General features: G+C 46.6%; 1 protein-coding gene across 1 annotated transcript in view; it reads right to left on the bottom strand.

Annotated features, from left to right (window-relative positions):
• Window positions 1–14561, bottom strand: part of LOC144727644 (A disintegrin and metalloproteinase with thrombospondin motifs 18-like) — a 109376-nt gene extending 94815 nt beyond the window's left edge. The window contains exons 1-3 of the mRNA XM_078606611.1: window positions 13717–14561; window positions 11396–11486; window positions 3477–3814 (exon numbers count right to left, since the gene is read on the bottom strand). Coding sequence (XP_078462737.1) covers window positions 3477–3814; window positions 11396–11486; window positions 13717–13893 — 606 coding nt within the window. The 5' untranslated portion in view covers window positions 13894–14561. The remainder of the gene's footprint in view (window positions 1–3476; window positions 3815–11395; window positions 11487–13716) is intronic.
• Window positions 14562–22498: the final 7937 nt, after the last annotated feature.

Here is a 22498-nt window from a genome sequence, read left to right as displayed (position 1 = left end):
CTAAAATATCATCATGCCCTTTTGTTCTTTATCCATTGGCTGCCAGGTCCGTTCTGGCAGCCAATCGTCCACGTGCACATCTGCATTGCCTGATTTAGTGCGGTGACATGTTCCTGCTCAAGCCCGCGGGTGTTTAAGCTGCATTCGCAAACTCCATGCTGCGCAACTCATTTTTGCTCTCCCGCCCTGGACGAACGCTACAGGAATCGCGCAGACTTCTGATACGCACACCGTTTCAATGAGGATCATTATTGCTGTGCAAGTTTTTCACCGTGGTGCGCGTCTCGCTCTCTTCGGCAGGAACTGACGCTCGCAGCGCGGCGAGCGAAACATCAGACATCAGGCCGAACAACACGAGGCATCTAACCTGAAACCATGTGAGGGTGAATATCCAAATTCGAATTTCTGAGATAACGCGACTGCTACACTGTGCTTATTGGAGGCTCCGTCTGATCTTCAGGGTGCTCTCAAATTATGCAACTGCAATTGCAACAAAAAAAAGAGCTGCCTCAACCGCAGGAAGAAAACAACATGTTGGTCAGAATGACAAAACTTAACACAGCTGGTTATGTTTTAGGCAACACTGTACTGGAGTGGATTCTGAACGTGAACCAAGTGTGTCACTACTCAAACCAAGAGTGGGACGGTGCTCAACTCTGCTTACAGCTCTCAGACCACGATGAAAGAAATTCCACATTCATATGGCGGGGGAAAAATCTCTCCATGAGAAAACTGATGTTGATTTCCCGCAGTGTCACAAATTGTATCGGTCACGCAGAGGTGACCCGCTTGGGTTGACCCCATCCAAGTTGCGCAAGTGACCCACTGGAGTGTAAATAACGGTTTGTATTTTCCCACATGCCAGCATCGGTATTCATTCTGTGAGCGGCGTTCAAAAATATCCATACAACTTTTAAAATGCTTAATTATTTTTCAAGAAACACCCAACTTAATATCGATTTTTATGGTAAACAAACACGTTTTAGAATTAGTTGTGCATCATTTTGAAACGTAAGATGTTTCAGCTATGGCATTATCCTTCAGTGGATTTACTGTTGCTTTTCACATTGCAGGGGCCTTTTTTATTAAAAGAGGCATAAATTATAGGGTTGACCTGTTGCCTTTGTGTTAGGTGACTAAAAGGCTAAATTAATAATAATATTGTACACTACTTACCTTTAAAAGCCTCCCCCGAGTCTTAAGACTTTCTGTCAGAAGGGTACTGCATTGAGAGGTTTGGCAAGTCTGTTAATGAATGTTGGCAACATGGGAGGAAACCAGAGTATCCGGAAAAAAACCAAACGTATGGGGGATAAACTTAAGTGGACCAATGATCCAAGATTGTCACGTTTACAAAGATGTCCTTTTCACGGGCCACTGCGTTCATCAAAATTCTGACTGATAAAATCTCCTCGCCGGTTGATCAAACCTTTTCATGACCGAATGCAACATCAGCACGCGACGACGAATTTGCTCGAACTGCTGCGAAATTTGAGCGGACCAGAACTTGTGCTTAGACCGCACCCGTTGTGTTGCCTCCATCTCCTAGCACTTCGGAGGCCTCACAGCACCTGGTATGCACCGGTGGTCAGCCATCCAATCGCTATGCATGCTCAACCCTAGTTAAGGTCTCCAATATCCGAGGAGACCAAGCACGTTCAGAGCAATGCAGTCTTCAGTTGAATACTGACCAGTAGGGGCTCACAGCAGCACATGGAATGCTCAACTTAGTTTTAAAAAGGAAAAAAAAACGTCACAGGGATAATTATTACCAAAAGTCCTTTTGAAGACTTTGCAGAGTGCTACATTTCATTTTCTGAAATATGGAGGTCAGTATGCCAGGCCCTAAAAACAGAGCGAGTATGTTATCTGTACACCCACACTAGCGCACCGAGTTCAAAGGGGGGGGGGAGTGGGTACACTTTCTATAATGTTATACATTCCAAACACGGACTTCCTAATTTACAATACCCAAAACATGGGGATACGCTTTGTAAAAATGTCATGCTCTTACGTAATGGTGCCGAGGCTCGAGTGCGGGAGACAATAATAACTGTAGAGATGTCAGATAGGCATCGGAAATCATCTGTGTTGATCAAAGCAGCCCAGGGGCCCTTATGTGGACGCAACAAGATTGAACACGCCCATGGTACACTTCATGCAGAATTGTAGCACTGCAAGTCGGCAGTTTTTTTTTTTGCCGAGTTTACAATATGTTTATTTTTCCAAGTAAACGTTAACACGGCCCTTTCTCGACATTCTCATTACTTCTACCCCAAGACAGGATTGCTGTTGTTGGAAATTTCTTGGGGGGAAAAAAACTCGCATGTTGTTAAGCTAAACGTGCTCTCAATTTGCTAGCCAACCCCTTGGAGTAGAATTTGCAGATCTATCAAGCCACAAACCAACATACGTCTTGGATAAATTAATTCCAGGGCGTTCTCTGGATTGATTTAAGGAACCATGTTCTTATCCATTTCGGGGCTCAGGGACTCGCCAATCGACGGCCCCTAGCCAAACAGTTAACCAATAACACAGGCCCCAAGGGTTAATGGAACTTTTTGTAGAAGAGTTACTTGCAGCGGGTTTATCCGCACATATCTGATCATCTTTCGGACTGTCATTAATCATTCAATGTGAGCAAAAAATGATAGTCAGCATAGTTATATATGGGCTTAAGAGTCACCTGTTTCAACCATCCCTGCAATCCACAACAACACATGGACAATCTCAAACTAAGCACACCAATTACGAATGAATGTGTGCATTATATGAGTATATATAACGTTCTATCATCACTCCTGGGTGAATCAAACGAGCACCACTTTGTGGGGAGTCAACAATAGTCATTCTACCATAGGAATGTGGAATTTCCACACTGGATCACAGACAACAATAGAGATGAATGCCACCCCATTGACTATTCGAACAAATGTTATGTTTTACTTAACTATTAAGAGACAATTCATGAAAAGGAGAGCAGTGGTGCAGTGCTTTGACGTATTTCGCTATGAACCTGGAGACCCGAATTAAATTCTAAGCTAGTAACATCTAATTATACCCATCCTATCCAGAATATGTGAGACCAAAACTGAACATTTCATGGAGAAAGCCAGCCGGCCAGCCAAAACCTCAGGCATTTTTACATTTCATGACAGTCAATAAAATAATCCTGTTCTATTTTAATTAACACTTTATTCATTCAGTGGTGAAATCGAGTGAGCAGGTGGTGCAAATGCGCCAGGGTCCACAGGCCAGAGAGGGGCAGAGGCACGAAGCCTACACAGAGATAGGTGAAGGTCGACTGAAGGCACCCCCCCCCTCCCAATGCCAACCTTGCTCACGCTACAACGTCCATCGCATAGGTTCACTCAAGCGCCAATGTAAACACCTCTACAGCAGAACTTCCCGTCACCCCACAACCTCCCCCCACCCTGCCCCACGACGCGCGTAGCCGTTGCTCGGTAGCTACTGACCAGCCCGTCGCATGTCGAGACGGCTACGGAAGAGCCCTCCATCCCGCGGAGCCTCCCCTGGTAGTGGCAGCTCCTCTGGGCTGGCGACACGTCCACCGTTCGGACCGCGGCGCCGGACGACGACGACTCGTCTCCCAGCACCGTCACGCTGAAGCCCGGCGCCAGCAGCCACGGCGCGGGCTCCAGCTCGAGGCTGAAGTCCTGGCCCGATCCCAGGAGGCGGTAGCGCAGGAGGCCATCGCCTCCGGCCGTCCCCAGCGAGCGCTTCTGCCGGCCGGACGAAGGCGCGAGCACGGAGCCGTCGGCGTCGACCTCGACCGGGTGGACCAGCTCGTAGTCTGCAACAAAAGGGTCAAGGTCAAGAGGTCGCGTTCGAAGCCGCCACGCATCGCCAATCGCTTCCGTCCCACTGGCAGATGGTGCCGCGTCCGAACGGTTGACGTGGCACGAGATCCGAGGCAGCAGTCTCCCGATGAGTCGAGTGTCAAAGGAGGTTGTCGTCCACAACGTTGTGGATTCCGTGACAGCGCACCATTGCCTATTTCCCTCTGCAATACCACACGCCTGACCTCCAATGTCTACTCATACAATAGCAACATCATCGTCGTCACTACCACCACCATCTATCTGGCTGTGGGTGTTACTCTTGTTCGTTATGCAGTCAACACATCATCCAAGGACCGTTCTGACAGGACCCACAGTATCCCACAATCTGGCTAGTAATTAATAGAATCGTTGATTCAAATTGTTTGGTTTCTTCCTGATGCACGTATTGAATCGAGCACGTCGGAATGGGTTATTTAAAGCGAATGGAAATTATAGGCAACTGATGTAACGCTCGCTTAAGGTAATGGAGCAAATGATGCTACCACATGGGATTTAAAACAACCTTGAGAGACATGCAAATCGAGCAGGAGACACAAAATCAGAAGCAAATATTTAATTCAGATTAAGGCACGAGATGATGACAATTCACGGCTAGGGATTTGGCCTGCCCCTTGGTTCCAAATCACCGGACGTCCACATAGCAACCTGTACAGGGACGACTCGACTTACGACCGTTCGACTTACAAACTTTCAAAGATACGAACAAACCTGCCCGTATGTCAAGTCGCCTGTCCGAACCGAGAGTCGTAAGTTCAACCGCCGATAGATGGCGGTGGAGGCATCTACATCTACAGAACGAGAAGAACCAGTGGCATCTACATCTAGAGGAGATAATACAACTTTTAAATCCATTCCCGGTGTTTAGTCTATATGCCGTACAAGATGTTTGAAATCGACAGTAGTAAAGTTGGACTTACGATCAAAGCTTACAGTCAAACCTCTGTAAGCTGAACTCCTTCATAAGTAGAGTCCCTGTATTGGATACCTGTATTGGTAAGCGAACTACCCTCCATGCTGCACACATCTCGCCCATCGCAGCCACCTCCTCATGATTACTTATATCCTATTGTGAACTTCCAAGTTGCTAACCATCTCCTGCCATAACCTTCTGAGCAACCGATGCGTGCATTTATTATAATTGTCCAATAAGCTTATTTTGTAGCTGCTTTATTGGGGAGAATAGAGGCCCGGTGGTCTGCGCACGGCGCTCTCGACCCACAGACGTGGGTCCAATTCCCAGCCTTGACTAAGATCAGTGGCAAATGAGATCTCACCAACACGCACTGACCAGCACGGTGAAGTATGATTAAATATCACTCATGACCGATATGTCATCGGGAAGCCTTTATACATGAAGTGGATTGACAATGGGGAATTATTATATATATTTTTTACATATCACAATAAACTAGATTTTGAAGAGCGGCTAAGATGATACAAATCAAACATATATATCCTATGTGTAAGGAATAACGCACCACTCGGTGTCAGCCCCTCATCGATCTCGGACCAGTAAATCAAGGATCATCTCGGAGCAAGTCAAACTGTTATTGTGTAATGGATGGACTGGCCCCCAGGCATAGGAATGTGGATTTTGTTCCACTGCCTCAGGACCACCAACTGATACGAGCACCATGCAATGTTCACTTGAGCAGAACAAAAAAAAACTACTTTGTTCGCGTGTACAATAAACGGAGGCGTGAGTTAGTTTGTATCCGTAATGCAACTCACCAATGCATTAGTTTAACAACTGATTCAATAACATTCGCTTGCTCACAAATACATGTATGGCTCTCCATGAAATTGTTCTTATTCACAGTGCACTCAAAATATGGGAATGGCACATTTGAGAATCTGGTGATAAAACGAAAGAAATATATTTCACACTATTAAGTTGAACATGTCGCTCTTAAAAATGCCTGATCAATGCCAGACAGCGATAGAAAACAGCTGCACTCGGATGAGAAGAGTGGAATTCAGGCACAAAGTGAACCAGTAAGATGAGCGGCGGCCAAACAACGGGACTTGGAAAAGACAATAGAATTAATAAACCGAACATGGGCAGCGTGTTATTGAGGAGTCACTTCGGAATTGTACAGACAGGTCCTTCCCACGGCATTGAAACCACCGCTGGAAATTCAAACCCACTTCTCATCCCACCACAAGCGATAACATTACTAACATCAGAGCACACTGCCAGACGCAGGAAAGGAATAATATATTCAGTTTTTAGCATCAAAAATCAAAAGGTCTCCCTGCTCAAATGAGTGTGCGTATCTTGGTTGGCGGGCTTATGCCAGTGATGTAAATACCACATTCCTGTGACGGGTTCCTGTTTATACACAGGACAAAGCGATGACGACAACAAACAACAATGCCAATTCTTTATATTCAGTTTAAAGGAATGGTGGTATTGATGAAACCCTGACGGGGATTTAAACTCGGCACTTTCACACTGTCAGTTGAGCTCTCTAATCACAGAACCAGGTTAATTCATTCACTTGCCTGAAAATGTCAATCACATTTACTTTGGTATTTCTGTTAATGATTGGGCATTGTAACTGTATTAATAGAATGACTGTGTGTTGGCCTCCAGTGAACACTGACCCCTGTTACTAAGTAAAGTGTACAACATAGAAAAAATATATATATAAAGATCCCCAGTATAGCCTCGGCAGACTGTTGGGGCAAGTGCTGTTAGCGAGCACCTATGAATGCCGGCACGGTACACGAGAAGGTGGGGTGGCCAGCGCAACGCCCGACCACCTTTGTCTCCCCAGTGGCGATGTTATTACACACCGCACCAGGTACTCATTTGAGGCTGAGTCGACCTAGGGGAAGCCCAGGACCAGTTCAGAAAATTATTGCCACTGGTGTTGGCCGTGAGCGGGAATCGAACTCGGGTCACCAGGTTCATAGCGCAGCGCGCTGACTGCTACACCACCACTGCGAAAATAGTTTAAACACACACACACACATCTGGTGTCGTTAACAGTGGGTAATGCTCAGAAAATAATACACGATGACTATTTAATAATTTACCACTATCAGTTGTGTTCTTCGGTTTGATTTGAAACAGACTTGGATCCAGTATACAGATGTATAATAAGACTTGGATATCTACTTAAACGTCCTGCGGCGTATAGGATCCTTGAAGCAAACTGTCAGGACCGTTTCAACAATGAAACCATCGAAAAGTGGTAAACAAGACGGCCACACATGGTCAAACAGAAGACATTCAGAGTTGCATTTAATCGTCAAAGTCATAAGCGCATGGCAAACAATGCCCTGTAAACTAACTGTAAACCCTCGTTTAAAAGGGCACCCTAAACATTAATCTAATCTCCCGGTGACAAAAAACTTGTTCGGTGTTTATTGGCCTCTGGCGGTCCATAAACCAGTCGAGCGCCAATTAATGTGACCAGGAGGTGAAGCTTAAAAGACGACGGGGGGGGGGGGGAACGCAAAGTGCATGGCCACGACAACGACTCAAGCGACGCTGACGATGCCAACAGAAAAGCTTCGAGGAGCGGAGGCACGCAAGGGGGTGAGGGCGACAGTTGCGATGTCATTCGTTTCTCGAGAAAGACGGGCCGAAGAAATCGCGGACACCGGCTTACGTTCAAATACGTTATCTGAGCTGTGCAATTGTCGAGACACACGCACGCGCCTCAATGTCTACACTCGTCAGCGCGTGCCATCGATTCGTCATACTCGCTTGTCACCGACGCCGTTGAAATGGCCACAGAACCGCCGACATCAACCCGCGGTCTTCCCTCTCCCTTCGTGTGGCCGATGTGCAGCCACAATTTGACATTTCAGGTGGTCGCGCCGGATAATTGCCGCGTCGACCGGGAGCAGCAGCGCAGTACGTCGCTGCTGCGTCGTCGTCTCTCCTGGATCGGGGCAATGCGTCGTGACGCGCTGTACGGTCCGTTCTGGACGACCACAGCCGCACAACCGTCTGGATAATTTTTAATTGTCCATTTGTGCATCAGGTATCCGCGCCCGCCGTCTTTGGCGCGGATGCAGTTTCGGGTGGCCCACGAAACCTACAATAATAAACCTTCGTTACCGCTCCAAAAACCAGTGGCGTGGAGTCTCCGCTCCACAGGGCACGAGAGGAGTCCCTTCACCCAGCGGCTCTCTCAGCATTGTCTTTGAGTTGTGCGCCTTTTGGCGTCATCTGGTCCAACACCATGTGAGACTAGGCTCTAAGGAAAGCTGTCTCGGGTGTGGACCAATCAACTTCAAGGACAGTGCATATCATTATCAGAGTTGTTTTTTTTTGCATTATGACTGCAGGTATTGTGGTCTATGCAAACATGACTCCTTGTAAAAAGGTGTCAGTTTTGTTGCCAGATAGAAGGGTAAAAAACCAATTATCATATTTTTACTGGCAAATGAGGTTCCAGTGGTATACGGGGGTCTTTGCATCTCCTAGACAATTGTATCGAAGCGCCTGCAGTACTTAAAATAGCGCGCAGGTGGCGCTGTAGATACAATGCTCAACTTCCTATCACAACGCTGTGATTTAAACTCCGAGTTGGTGGTCGTGTCATCCCTTACGTGTGCTTCTTAAACTTGTTTTCGCACCCTACCTAGCCGAGCGTGCTGCATCGGAGTGGCGGGACTGTCACTTTGTGTGAAGTTAATGATGGTGGTTTCTTCCCAGGAGAAACCGGGCCACTGCTGTGAGAATGTGGAATTTCCACCAATTGGCTTCAAAGACCCAAGACAGGCACGAGCCCTTTCCCGTTTGCCATTTAAGGAAAGAGACAACTTGGGCACGTCTTCTTGGTTCTTTCGGTAAAGTCACGTAGAAGGAAGACGGCTGCTTGCGTTGTGGCCGAAACGTCGTGAGAATTATTTTATTATGTTTTATTTTTATTATTTTATTATTTCCCTTCTACGTGACTTTACCGAAAGAACCAAGAAGATGAATCCCTGCAGTCACGAAAGCTTTAAATCGAAATTTAACTTGGGCACGCTTCAGCACTCGAACGCGTACGCAAATAAAGTGAATTTTTACTTGTGTTGTTGGGTTAGATCTCTTAAATATATAAATGTCTCGTTAAACCCGCCACCAACCGACACAGACAACTAGTAAGGTTTGTCACGTAAACAGAACATACCAATTCGTGACGAGTACAGCATACCGGTGTGTTGGAGAGTAAACCCACAACATGCTAATTGTCTGTGTTGGGTGGTAGCGAGTTTAACAACACATTTATACGTATGCGATAATACCCAAACACCTCTATTGTGGGTAATATTGGTCGCGAAAGCCTCCGTGTTAAACAAAGTGTATTCAATCTTGATTTGAAGCTTTCGTGACTGTAGGAATCCATACTATTTGGTTCTTCGTCCAACATCAGCGTTCCACCTGATGATGGACGCTTGTGTTACGCCCGAAACGTCGTGATTTATTTTATTTTATACCTACGTGACTTTACCGAAAGAACCAAGAAGTATAAAGTGTATTCATTCGTGATGCTGCCACAGTGGTGTGACGCCTAACAACACCGGACTTGCAATCCAGAGATTGTATGTAGATATGTCTGCTGCCACAATGATTATTAGATCGAATCGATCTCCTGGTGCAAGCAGTTGGATCAGGAGAGCAATATTCTTAAGTCCTTCCCCACCTCTCTCCACCTAGCAATATAAATAGGTACACACACGTGTGAACACTCCCACCTCTTCCAATACGTCTAGGCCCGCATGGAAGAGTAGGCCAAAACACCCTCCAAAGAGAGTATTGCCTTGAGCCCTCCTCTGCCCGGCGGTGATTGTTGGCAGGCAATTGCAGGGCTGCACCTTTGCCCCGCTATTTTCACTTCACAACCCAAGCCTCGCTCGCTAAAGTGACTTTCATCGCAATCGGCTCCCGCCTGGTTGTAAACGAACGTTCACACGTGCACACGCATGCAAGTAGCAGCGCGTGCGTTAATGTGAGCGTGTGGTGGTCGAACGAGCACTCTGTAATAGAGTTACTGCGTTGGCATTTCGGGTCAAACGAGCAGTCTGCAAGAAGAGCAACTGCGTTGCAATTTCGGTGACTCCCTCTCCTGGCTGCAAAGGGATATTTGCATCTCCGTTTTGAAATGCAAATGTCACGGGAGGGACTGCAGTGTTCCAAGAAGCATCATAATTCCGTGTATTGCCATGAAGCAATCACCCCTGGGTCAAATACACACGCTTTGAACATGGCCAAAGCATAAATCGCACGAAGGCTGCTGCTGCTGCTGAATAAGGACGCAGGGAAAAAGTTCAACAAAAGCATTTCAAGCTGGGGGGTTTTGTAGTGCATGCGCGCGTGTGTGTGTGTGAATGTAAGTGTGGGCTTGCACAAAACTCAAACAAGTTTTTTCCTCTCTTTTTCTTCAATCGAGAGTGGAGATCGCAAGGATACCCCCCATTGTTAACGTCAAGCCAACGCATCGTACGTCGCTCGCACGACACAATAATAACGATAATAGCAGCAACACCAAAACACAAATACTTGGCATGCACTTCAAAGCCAACGACGGGGCCTTTACAAAAAGAGCCAATCACCTCCACACCACGTGACTTGTGCAACGGTAGTGACCAGACTTGCCTCCCGTGAAGCAGAAGCAACGTGTGTGCACATGTGTAGCTCTTTAGAAGAGCTCTCCTTTAGTGGAGGCCCCACTGCCGGCAGTGGTATGAGCAAGTAATTGCAGGGCTGCACCTTTATCTTCTCCCGACCACGTGTGTGCCGGTTTGTGTGTGTACTTGATTTACTTGTGGGCATCAGCAGTGCAGCGGGTCGCGCTCTGAGTTACAAAACCGAGGAACCGAGTTCGATTCCAGCTCACGGCCATCACCAATGACGAACATCTGAACCGGTCCTGGGCCTCCCCTCGGTCGACTCAGCCTTAAATGAGTACCTGGTGTGAATTGTAAACATCACCACTATGGAGAAAAAGGTGGCCGGGCGTGGTGTTGATCACCCACCCCCTCGTGTGCCTTCATATGTGCTCGCAAACAGTACTTGCCCCAAAAGTCTGTTAAGGCTATACGGGGGATCTTTGTCTTTGTCTTTGCGAGAGCACGTGTGGGATATGATGGATCAGAATGTTACGTGCTTCAGACTCAGTGAGCCGACATGTGCATCATTGGCAAGTGTTGTCTGAACCTCTCCTGGGCCTCGCTTATGTCAGCTCAGCCTTGAATGGATAACGTACCTGGTGGCAGGGCCACCTAGTGGGCGGGTTTTGGGGTGCAAAGGGGGTCATTTGCCCCCAGGTCTCACGCAACGGAGTGCCCCATAATGGCCCTGGTTTTTTTTTGTAATCGCTAATGAATGAGGGGCCCACAGTTTGCATTCTGCTCCCGGGGCTTCATTGGAACCTCTGCCAGGTTGGGGTGATGTGGCCAACTTAAAGCAAAGAGACGACAACGTTTACCCGTGCCTGGTGCTTTGTTGTCCCCATGCATCTGCATGCTGTACGGAGAAACAAGACACGCGTTTATCTGTGCGTGACACTGGCGGGTAGAGCATTTACCTGTGCCAAGCCCCAGGCTTTCATCCGCTAAGAAATCTTCGTTGCTGTGGGAGGAGTGGCTTCCGACGTCCGTGTCCTTCGAACCTGTCGTCTGAAAATCAGATTAAGGTAAACGATAATTGAAGGTTAGAGTATTAGACATTTTAAATACTGCAATAAAACGAGGCCTGCTCCTTCCTCCTCTGTACCTGCCTTGAACGCTCGATTATCACGGTTGGCTACGTACGGTGAGAAAGACGTTCAACATACATACATACTTCGTCGTCTCTTCTAAACAAACATACAGTATCCGAGAATACGCCTCCCCTTATCCCGGTCGTGCACATGTGCCCTTGTTTTTAAGAGCGTCTGGAAATCGCGGTTGCATTTAGATGCTACACAAATCACAATTGTTTTGCATCAACGCAGCAAAAAAACAAAATAAACCGATTGAACTTTAATGTTTATGCCAACAAACTCGGTTTCAAAATCTGTATTTAATGACATGCTGTCATCTCTGGGTCATTGTTTGCCGATGTGGTGCGTCTTGGGTTGTTGTCTTTGAGGCACGCAATCGTTGCGCACAGTTCAATGTGTGCAACAGTTTAGACGTTATTCCAAAAAGGGATTTGCGAGCGCTTATGTTTTGAGGGATCCTTCAGGAGAGTCTAGACAACTTTCTGGTGCATTTAAAACGTGCAGCTCTACAGCTACATCGTGAGCATGCCATGGTCAATCCACTGCTGGATGAAGGCTGCCACCACCTCTCATGACCCTGCGATGCCGTAATCCACCTAGCAACCTGCACATGACCTGATTTCACCACTCCATCTCCCAACCTGGACGCGTCCTCTTGGATGTGTTACACGTTACATTACCTTAGAAAATGAATACTTAAAACACAACAGTGTCTTATTTTTCAACGCATCTTTTAGTGCATTAACATTATCACTATAATGCTTACAATAACCCACATGAAGTGGTTCCAGTACATTGGTAACTGAATGCAAAAGGCCATCAACAATCATATTAGCAGCAAATAAAAGCGTCTCCTTCCTCAAACATGAAATGGGGCGGCAATCTTCTCCACTGGCGAACATTCGGCCAGCCGTGGAAACTCCACATTCCTATGGCAAGGTATTTGTCCAACCATTGGCTCTCCCCAATATTGACTTCCCAGAGAGTGGTGGTTACTTTATGTATCCCAGGTATACGTTTGCGAATAGAGGGCTCTTAACGTCACCAAAACGAAAATCCGCGACAAACGGAATGAGCCCCTAGATTGCCCTGGTGAGGAGAGGCAATCGGTTTGGGTGCCGAACTTGCGAGCCAAGCGAAAGCGAGCCCGAGCCAACTCACCAACCACGAGCAATGCCCCTCTCGTTGACAATGACCCGTTCCTGACCCATTCCCAAGGCAATTCACAAAAGCCACTTAATTTCCTCTTTTAATTTCGCTTGTCGGCGGTGCTGTTTCACAGCTCCACCTGCTCGGATATTGGATTTTTATAGAAAGGTACAGGTGCAGCCCTGCAACTGCTTTCTCACGCTATTGCTTGAAGGAGGGCCCCCGTGAGAGGGGGGTTTCTAAATAAACGGATGAAAAAAAACTCCTTCGGATGGCACCTTAACCGATTCCACGCTGCGCGAGCCAGACGTCTTGGGAAGAAGTGGGAATACCCGCACTCTTCCCCAACCACTCGTAACCTCCCGATCGACTTAACTGCGGTGTTATCACCGCCCGACCTACGCACACACGTATACTTACAGAGCATGTAATCACAAGTATACAAGGTAAAGGAGCAGGCCTGCAATTGATTGCTCATGCCAATGCTGGCCGATGGGCCTCCACTTAGCAGGAGCTCTGGGAGACCCCCTCGGGTAATCTGGCCTACTCCTCTACGCTGGCCGGACGTCTTTGAAATAATACATTGCACGCATTAAATGCCATCCCTTTGGTCAGCGGAAGACAATTGGGGTTCATCGCACGTGCCACGTGCGCGCATGGCGTGCGCAGTAAAGACGAGGGACGTGGACAAATTCGTGTACACACAGTAGAGACGTTACCTACGCATAGACGATACTTTTTTTTTTTAAAACGGCGATGTCACGCCTGCACCTGCAGCAAACATTTCCCACGTGTCACGCCGCATATCAACCCCACCGCCGCCTTATCCACACCGCGCTCCACGATACGCCGCCGAAATTCGCGTTCACACATGCGGCATGTGCATGCCTCATGCGCAACGTACTCACCACAACTCTCCACCCATCCCCCCACCGCCACCCCCCCCCCAATGCCCCCTCCTCTTTCCCTATTCATCCGAGGTCCCAGCCACTTGCCTGAGCATTTGTTCCACACGCCTGCCACAGCGCGACCAGCAGCGGCAAGAGCAGCAGCAGCATCATCATCAGCACCAGCAGCAGCAGTAGCAGCAGCGCGTGGCGTGGAAGACGGGCAGAGGTGATGCAGGACGCCTCCGGGATGGGCTGATGGTCTCTCTGATCCGAGGTCCCCATGGAGCGACGAGGCGTAGACTTGACTCAGGAATCCAACTCTCGGACTCGACTTACAGGCTCACGCTGGTGCATTGATGATGGCCGCTGCTGCTGCTGCTACTGATGATGATGATGCTGATGGTGATTATGGTGGCGATCGGTGGTGGTGGTGATAATGATGAAGACACCGCCGGCATGAGTATGTTGAATTTCAAGATCGTCGTCGTCCAGCGGTGAAGACAAGAAGTCCCAGGCCGTTCGACTTGGAGCTCTGATGCTGCTGCTCCTGCTGCTGCTGCTGCTTCTGATGAAGAACATTGGTGGCTGGGGCGGTCTTCAAGGCGATGACACCATTCTGGTCGTTGTGGCCCGGAGCGCCCACCGACGGAGACGCGCTTCCATTCAGCGCCTGTGCTTTACGCATTCATAGAGCCCAGCAGCGGTGCCATGCTCGGTCAATTTTATCGCCCGTTGTAACACACGTAGATATATGTGTGTGTGTGTTGGCATGTATATGTTAAAGTGCATACATGGTTGTTTCCTTGCCTGTTCACTTTTCTCTGTCTAGAGCACGCGGCCCACGCGCAGTTGCTAAGTGCCCTCGGAGGCAACGGAAGGCGGCTCTGTTTTCATTAAGGTCGCTCTCTCGCAGACTCGAGGAACGAACTCCCTTTTAATCACGCAGAGCGTGGTGGTGGTGGGTGGCTCATCCCCTCCCTTGGTTTTGCGGCTTGGTATCCACACCCACCAAAACCTTCTCCCTCCACCCGCCCCCACAGCCACCCCCCACAGCCTCTCTTTAGCCTCCAACCCAACACCCACACACACGCACACAGCCATCCATCCACACACACACACGGAGCTTAGCCTCCCACATGCAACCCCCAACGCACCAACCCCCACTCACTCACCCACCCACCCTTATCCCTCTTACCAGCGCAATCTATCAAACCTCTTGCCTCGCTTTGATTTCTATTGCCCGTGTAGTCTCACTGAGCCTGCTCAGTTCCTCAATTACCCAGGGCCGTGCAGCGAGCCAGCCTCTTAAGGAGGCCAGAGTAAAACAAGTATGCCAAGTGATCTAAAGAGTCTGTTCATTTCAATAATTACTGACATAATTGCGTGCCAATAACTATCAGTCCTCAAACTGAAGTACACATTTCCATGTTTTGTCAAATTCACAAAACATGAACACAAGGGTGGATATTGATTGTGCGTGCATTATTATTGATTGCAAAACAAAACTGTGGCTTTAATAAGCCAACACTTGCTAAAGAATCCTATTGCCCTCTATGGGTTTATGCCTGCCTAAGCATTTTGGGAAAGGTGGAGAAATGCAAGACTGATGATGACAACTCGGGCTTAATTTTTCACGGAATATTATCCGTACCTCGACAACCCCGAAACCCCGGAGGGAGGCGTATTGCCCAGGTTGGGAGTTGGGGTTGTCTTTTTTTCCGGAGCTCAGTACCTGGCCAACTCGATCAAAATATTAGTCCTGATTACTTCAATTATTATGCTGTAAACAAACCATCGGTATAGCCACATTTGGTGTCAGGAGCGTCCATGTTTTCAGGTGGCACACGCAAATCCGAATCGCCTACAGCACGTTAACCTTTATGTTACAAAAATTGAATAGCACCCCAAGGATGATGCAAACAAGTTGTCGATGCTATCCGTGTAACGTTATATTTATCAAAACAAAGTAGCTCACCTGTAAACAGCGACTCCATTCCGTCTGGGGGACATACCCACCCCGTGTTTTTACGGTGCCCTAGGCATGCTGGTATGAACACGTGCATTGTTAATTGCCGTTGGGCTGTGCAAGGTACTTAGGTCATTATTTGTGGCCATGCCTTGCTATGCGAAACATGTCATTAAGGGTCATAATCCAGCATACCACCGAGGTCTATTGTTTTTCCATACATTGAAGGAGCAAAATCACACGCATACATAATTTGGGGGGTTGCACCGTTCAATATATGTGATATTTATATAGATGGCAGGAAATATTAATATCCATTGTTAATTAAATCTGGCTTGTGCAGGATTTCTCACTTTATGCGGCGATGACTGATGGACAAGGCTGGTGATGGAATGGCAGACAGATGAGAGAACGCACGAAAGGTCGTCCACCGTGGAGATGGAGCGACAAGATCGGCATCTGTTCAGGAGCTGGACAGATTGTCGCATCGGTGAGATTGCAAATGGTGTAGGAGGCCATCATCCAGCAGTGGAGAGACAATGGCTGACGACGACAAATACTGATGATGACTATTTGTAGATACATAAAATTAGGTAGGAATTACACCAACAGCAAATGTTTTACAAATGTAGTCATTCACATTTGTGAATATAACTTTATTTAATCGCCGAGGTCCAGTCTTGGTCTGTGCAAGTACCTTGCAAGTCACTTGCACAGCCCAAGACCCCGGGGTCGACCCAAGACACTGCTGGCGGTGGGATGATGTCGCTTAACTGGCCTGGGAACACCTGGGAATTCCACAGGCAGAGCTGGAGTCTGTGTATAGTAGTGGCGTGTGTAGTAGTGTAGTGTATCGTGTAGTGTATAGTCGTGTAGTAGTGTAGTGTAGAGTAGTTGTAGTGTATAGTAATGTAGTGTGTAGTGTATAGTAGTGTAGTGTATAGTAATGTAGTGTGTAGTGTATAGTGTAGTATATAGTAGTGTAGTAGTGTAGTGTAGAGTAGTTGTAGTGTATAGTAGTGTAGGGTATAGTAATGTAGTGTATAGTGTAGTATATATTAGTGTAGTGTGTAGTGTATAGTAGTGTAGTGTATAGTAGTGTAGTGTATAGTAATGTAGTGTGTAGTGTATAGTGTAGTATATATTAGTGTAGTAGTGTAGTGAAGAGTAGTTGTAGTGCATAGTAGTGTAGTGTATAGTAATGTAGTGTGTAGTGTATAGTAGTGTAGTATATAGTGTAGTCGCCAGGGAGTGGGAGGTCTGGACCACCACTACTCAACACGCTGCCACCGCGACCCTCACCAGGACAAGCGGCCTGAGAAACGAACAAACGAACTTTATTCAAAATTGATCAAGGAAATTACTTGAATTACATTACAATGTGTTTGCAATTGGATCGCAAATGTACACCAATACACACTTTAAACTGATTTGCACTAATAAGATTAATGTCTAAATGTGTAATAATTATGGTACGCCAGTGTCTAGACAAAAATTGCTTGGTATACTTAAGGTTTTTTTTTTCTTTAAATGTAAACAAGTTGTCAAAATCATAGGCTTTTCTTACTCAAATGGGTAATCTGACAGTTATCAAAATAATGTTGAGCCCTGAGCCAATGGTTAAATTCCACATTTCTATGGCATCGGTCAGTCTTTTGATGAAATGACCACCACTGACATCCCACAAATTGGGATGGATTGCTTCAGTATTCTGGCAAATCGCCCGATGATACTGGATGTAATTACCAGCGAAACGTCGCATTCAAATTGTAAATGTTGTGAATGTACTCTCCAACACACCGGTGGGCTGAGGTAGCAACTAATTGGCGCGTTGTTTACGTGACAACCCTTACTGGCGATCTAACCCAACAAAATCTTTATCATGAATAATATTGGTCGCGAAAGCCTACATGTTAAACTTGTATGAATGTTATAGCCCTTACGGAGACAAGACATGCTGAATAATCTTCAAGTTGAAAGATATTAAAATCTGCATTGAATCATGCCAGAAATGTATGTTGCGAGCTGGGTTTGTACCCAATTAATTTGCAACTCATTAATCCTACTAATTCTTTCTTGGAAATAAAAAAAGTTTCATCTGCAAGGGCTCTCACTTGGTTCTACGAGGCTACTTCATCATAAACAAAGGCTACTTACTGACTGGACGGATTTAACCCGAAGCGTCTAACGTTTATTTATTTTTTGTCATCTTCCGGTAGAATGCACACATTGGTATTCGATTCGTGCCATCACAGCGGCTTGTCAGCGATGGCCTTCTGTCATTCATCAGGTCGCAGGGGAGACATGCGGACAGACAAGGAAAAGAAGTGCAGAATAGAGGAGGGAAAACAAACAGCTCTTTCATGTGTGTCCTTACGTTGTCGCATGCACACAAAGTTCAGGCCAACAGTCACTCATTCAACGTGCGGTGAGTTTCAGCGGTGGATTTAACGCACACACAAAAATACCACCAACGGTGTCCGGTTACGTGCTAAGGGTCAGACACCACTCAATCCTTACCTTCACAGCGCCTTCCACGTGTCACATATGGGTCCAGAACTAACAACAGGTGGTGCAGGGTGTGGTGATCACTGCACACCTGGGTTTGTTTGAGAGGTTCGGTAGCCTAGCGGACAGCACACGCGCCCACCGAGTCGGTTTGCACAGAGACAACGGTTCAATCCCCACGGGTTCCGCCTTGGTAATTCATATACACCGTGACAAAATTGATGTTAAAAGCCACGTGGCTTTTGTGTGCCATTGTCAGTGCTCTGCACTTAATACCGCATGATTTATAAATGGTTGGCGGATCGCGCTATGCACCCTGTGACTTGACTTTCAATCCCTGACTACCGCTGGTGATGTCTGAACTGGCAGTGTGGTATGGCTCTTCACCGACATGCGCCAACCTGCACTGATCAGCATTGGCAACACGTGACAGGGAAGCCTTCATCCAGCAGTGGATTTACAAAAGGGCCTTTTTATCATTAACAGTACGTCATGTGTAGTATATTTGTTCCTGCCATATTAATAGGGGATTTCCAACAAGAACCTCGACAGAAATTAGCACTCCCCCGCACTCATTCATTTGATTGGGAATATTGCAATTTAATATCAGTGTATATGACACCATCGCCATCACGCAAAGAAGGCATACTCTTGTGACTTATACCACCCTTTTGGCCCAGCCCCCCTCCATCCCTCCCGATACGTTCCATTCATTGGCTACCACATTCTGATGAGCTCCCCCCCCCCTCAACTCGCTTTTAAGGGATTACATCTTGAATCATTGCCTCACTTGATGCAGCTAATCTGGCTGTGACGGTCCCACCTGATGACGGAGACTTGTGTTGCCTCCGAAACGTCGTGATCTTTATTTTATTTTATTTTTATTAATTTTGATGTTTTACCTACGTGACTTTACCGAAAAAACCTAAGAATATGAATCCTTGCAGTCACAAAAGCTTCAAATCTAGAATTATACCACGGGTTTCATCAAACAAAATGGTAATGAACAACAGGGGACATACAAACAGCTAGGGTCACCTCTCGATGAAAGCCATCATTGATTTCTTTATTGCGCCGTGTGTGATCCTGTTAGCAACACTCTCTGCCCTACTAACCTCCACGACCCCTCTAACCCATGCCATCTCTAGCAACATTCGGGTTCACAGGCTTGTTGGGTGGGAAAACAGAAAAAACTGGCTCTTGCATAGATACGCATGGCCTTACCCCTCTGCCAATGGTCCAATGTGAACAGTGGTGCAAAGGGCAAGCATGTTCATAAACCCACCCGTGACCTCGGTCCATAGCCCCACACCCACCACCCAAGTCCACCACATCCTCCTCGCTCCCGACCCCACCCAACCATCGGGTCTCCCCACCTCTCCGTCACTCGCCACCATCCCACAGCTTCCCTACCACCGCCAAAGGGCGGTGGATGCGGTGGTAACCGCATCCAGATAATTTCCTTCTGTGTATGAGATTATTTCTCAACTGTTAAAGTCTCCCTCGGAGGTGGCCCGTTCAATTTCCCGGCACGGCAGCTTCATCAAAGGGCGAGTTATATTTATATAAATAATAAATAACATCCCCTGCTTCTGGCCCAACCCAGCAGTATCTCTCAGCACCCAAATAATCATGGGCTTAGCATTCATTTCCAATTGGCGGACCCGAGTTAATAATGTAACTTCCACATTTCCGTGGAAGACGACAATTTTTGCATATGACCACCAATGTTAACTTCTCATAAGGTGCTCCTCGTTCTATTGACCCCGGATGGATGCGACTTTGGTGCGGGTAAAAACAAACACAAACACAATGGTCTGGGGGAGGTCTCCCCCAGACCATTGCCACCTTTCACGACCCTGCGATGCTAACAATCCTCCCAGCATTCGCACACGAACCAATATCGTCGCTCAATTCAATTGGTGGATTTCCTTTCAGGCGTGTTCAACTCTAGGCTGGGCTGCATTGGCATGCACGGTGGCACAGCGGTCACGCCTCTGCCTAACAGCAGCAAAGTCACGTGTCCCACTCCCCGACTTGGGCACTCTTCTATGTGGGAGTTTGTATGTCTTCGCTATGGTCAGCATGGGTCTCCTCCCGGTTCACCAGTTGTTCTCCCATGACTAAAACAAGCTAACAAATGCATTGCAAATGCTATTTGCCAAACATCCCAATGCTAAACATGTACCTGCAAATTACTACATTTCGGATAACACCGAGTTTATTAACACATTCCTGCGGAGGGAGCTGGTAGGAACGTTGGGTTGCTCGGTCAATGGCCAGGGTCAACGGCGGCGTGGTGTATTCCGCAAATATGCCCGACTGTGAGGGTGGGTACAAGCCGGCGTGAGTAGGTTAAACGTTGAGTTTTATAAGGGCACCACGGGGTGACCAGCCCCTCCCCACCCAGCCCCTCCCCTCCCAGCCCCTCCCCACCCTCCCCACCCTCCCCTCTCCACCCAGCCCCACCCCTCCCATTTTTGTATGCACGACGGACAGACGGACACAATCATCCCCTGTGGGCTGATGGAACCAGGTGGTTCCTACCAGTAGTATCATTATCATAGAGCACCATTGACCCCTACTGTGAAAACTTAGCAGGACCCTGCTGGAAAAGAGCATCGAGATTCGGTGAGGCTCTCCTGAGTAAACAAACGTAATCATGATACATATACATCATTTTTTTTATCTCCAGTTTTTCTCTAATTAGTCTTCACATATTTTTCTTGATCTGGCAACACTTCTGAAGAGCTGCACTATCTGGGTGTATGTGCAACAGCCGTATCGATTCCACTCTTCTGCAACCGCAATCATTCTCCCTACATAAACAAGCAGGGCATGCATACGATTTATTCACTTACACGATAATTATCAAACTTTAATGTAACCCCTGCAGGATTTATCGTAATCTTTTAGTATACTATCAGAAAATCAGTTTGTTAGGAAAACGTTACATTTTTTCTGCAAGTGGACAATTATACTGACTTGTTTAAATACTTTTTTTATCGTGTTGTAGCCAAGAAATTGCATTATTGTATGGATAAAGACAACAATTTTTTCATTGTCCAAGATTCTTGTATGGAGTATGGATGGAGACATGAGATGAACTAGAATTGTCATGTTACTTACTGTATATCTACCGTATAAATGAAACCTGAACGTGATCATGAAAAGCAGCATACCATTGTGCCTGAGGAGGAACGTTTGCAATCAGTGCACATTGCCAGCCATGACATATTGACACTGACAGAAAATGGAACAAAAGTTGAAGAGTTCACAGCGAAGCGTGGAGATGCGCATGCTTGGAATTACACTCAACCGGCAGAAAGAAGAACACATGGATCACGGTAAAAAAAAAACACAAATCAGAAACATCGTATTGACTTCTTCTCGGTTCTTTCGGAAAAGTCACTTAGAATGGAAATAATAAAATAATAAAAATCAAACCTCATATTATTATATTATTTTATAATATTATAAAATTTTATTTTATTATAGTATTATGTTATTATATTATTTTATTATATAATATTATTTTATTTCATTATTTTAGTATATTATTTTATTATATAATTTTATTATATTATTATGTTTTATTTTTAGTATTTTATTATTTCCCTTCTACGTGACTTCACCGAAAGAACCAAGAAGATGAATCCCTGCAGTCACGAAAGCTTTAAATCGAAACATCGTATTGACTTTTAAGGAACCCCAAGTAGGCTTGGGCAGGAGGCGTCGCTGGAAGGAGATGATGATCGATTGGACGTGACTGGCGACAGAATGACAGCCAGAAAATAGGTGCCCGAGATCCGGATCTTCGTGGAGGTGGAGCGATGCGGACAGTTCATGTCCAAGCGTGAGATGGTTGTGACAACGCAGAACTATGCCGGATGATGATGATGATGGTGATGTCGTGGGGGTGACTTGTATGCATGTTGAGATTCTTTCGCACGGTACGTAGCCAACCGTGCCAATCGCGTAAGCCAGCGCTCAAGATGATGATACGCCAACATTATACGGGGATACAACCTAATCACCTTAATGTTTGCAGGTTTTCAGCGAGTAATAACGTTGTTGTTCTTCTTGGTTCTTTCGGTAAAGTCACGTAGAATGGAAACAGGTCTGTCTTCTCGACAGACCTGTTCTTCACCTGAGGACGGCTGCTTGCGTTGTGGCCGAAACGTCGTTCGTGAGAATTATTTTATTATGTTTTATTTTTATTATTTTATTATTTCCATTCTACGTGACTTTACCGAAAGAACCAAGAAGACGAATCCCTGCAGTCACGAAAGCTTTAAATCGGAACGTTGTTGTTGTTGTTGTTGTCAGCCTGTAACTCTCCACTGCTGGGCAAAGGCCTGCCCCAATCTATTCCATTGCTTCCTCCACGCAAGTTTCTCCTTTCCAGGAGTG

This window comes from Lampetra planeri, chromosome 26 (assembly GCF_965212315.1).
Source record: "Lampetra planeri chromosome 26, kcLamPlan1.2.h2, whole genome shotgun sequence".
NCBI lineage: Eukaryota > Metazoa > Chordata > Hyperoartia > Petromyzontiformes > Petromyzontidae > Lampetra > Lampetra planeri.
The sequence above is the reverse complement of the archived record's forward strand: the minus strand, read 5'-3'. Positions and strand labels throughout refer to the sequence as shown.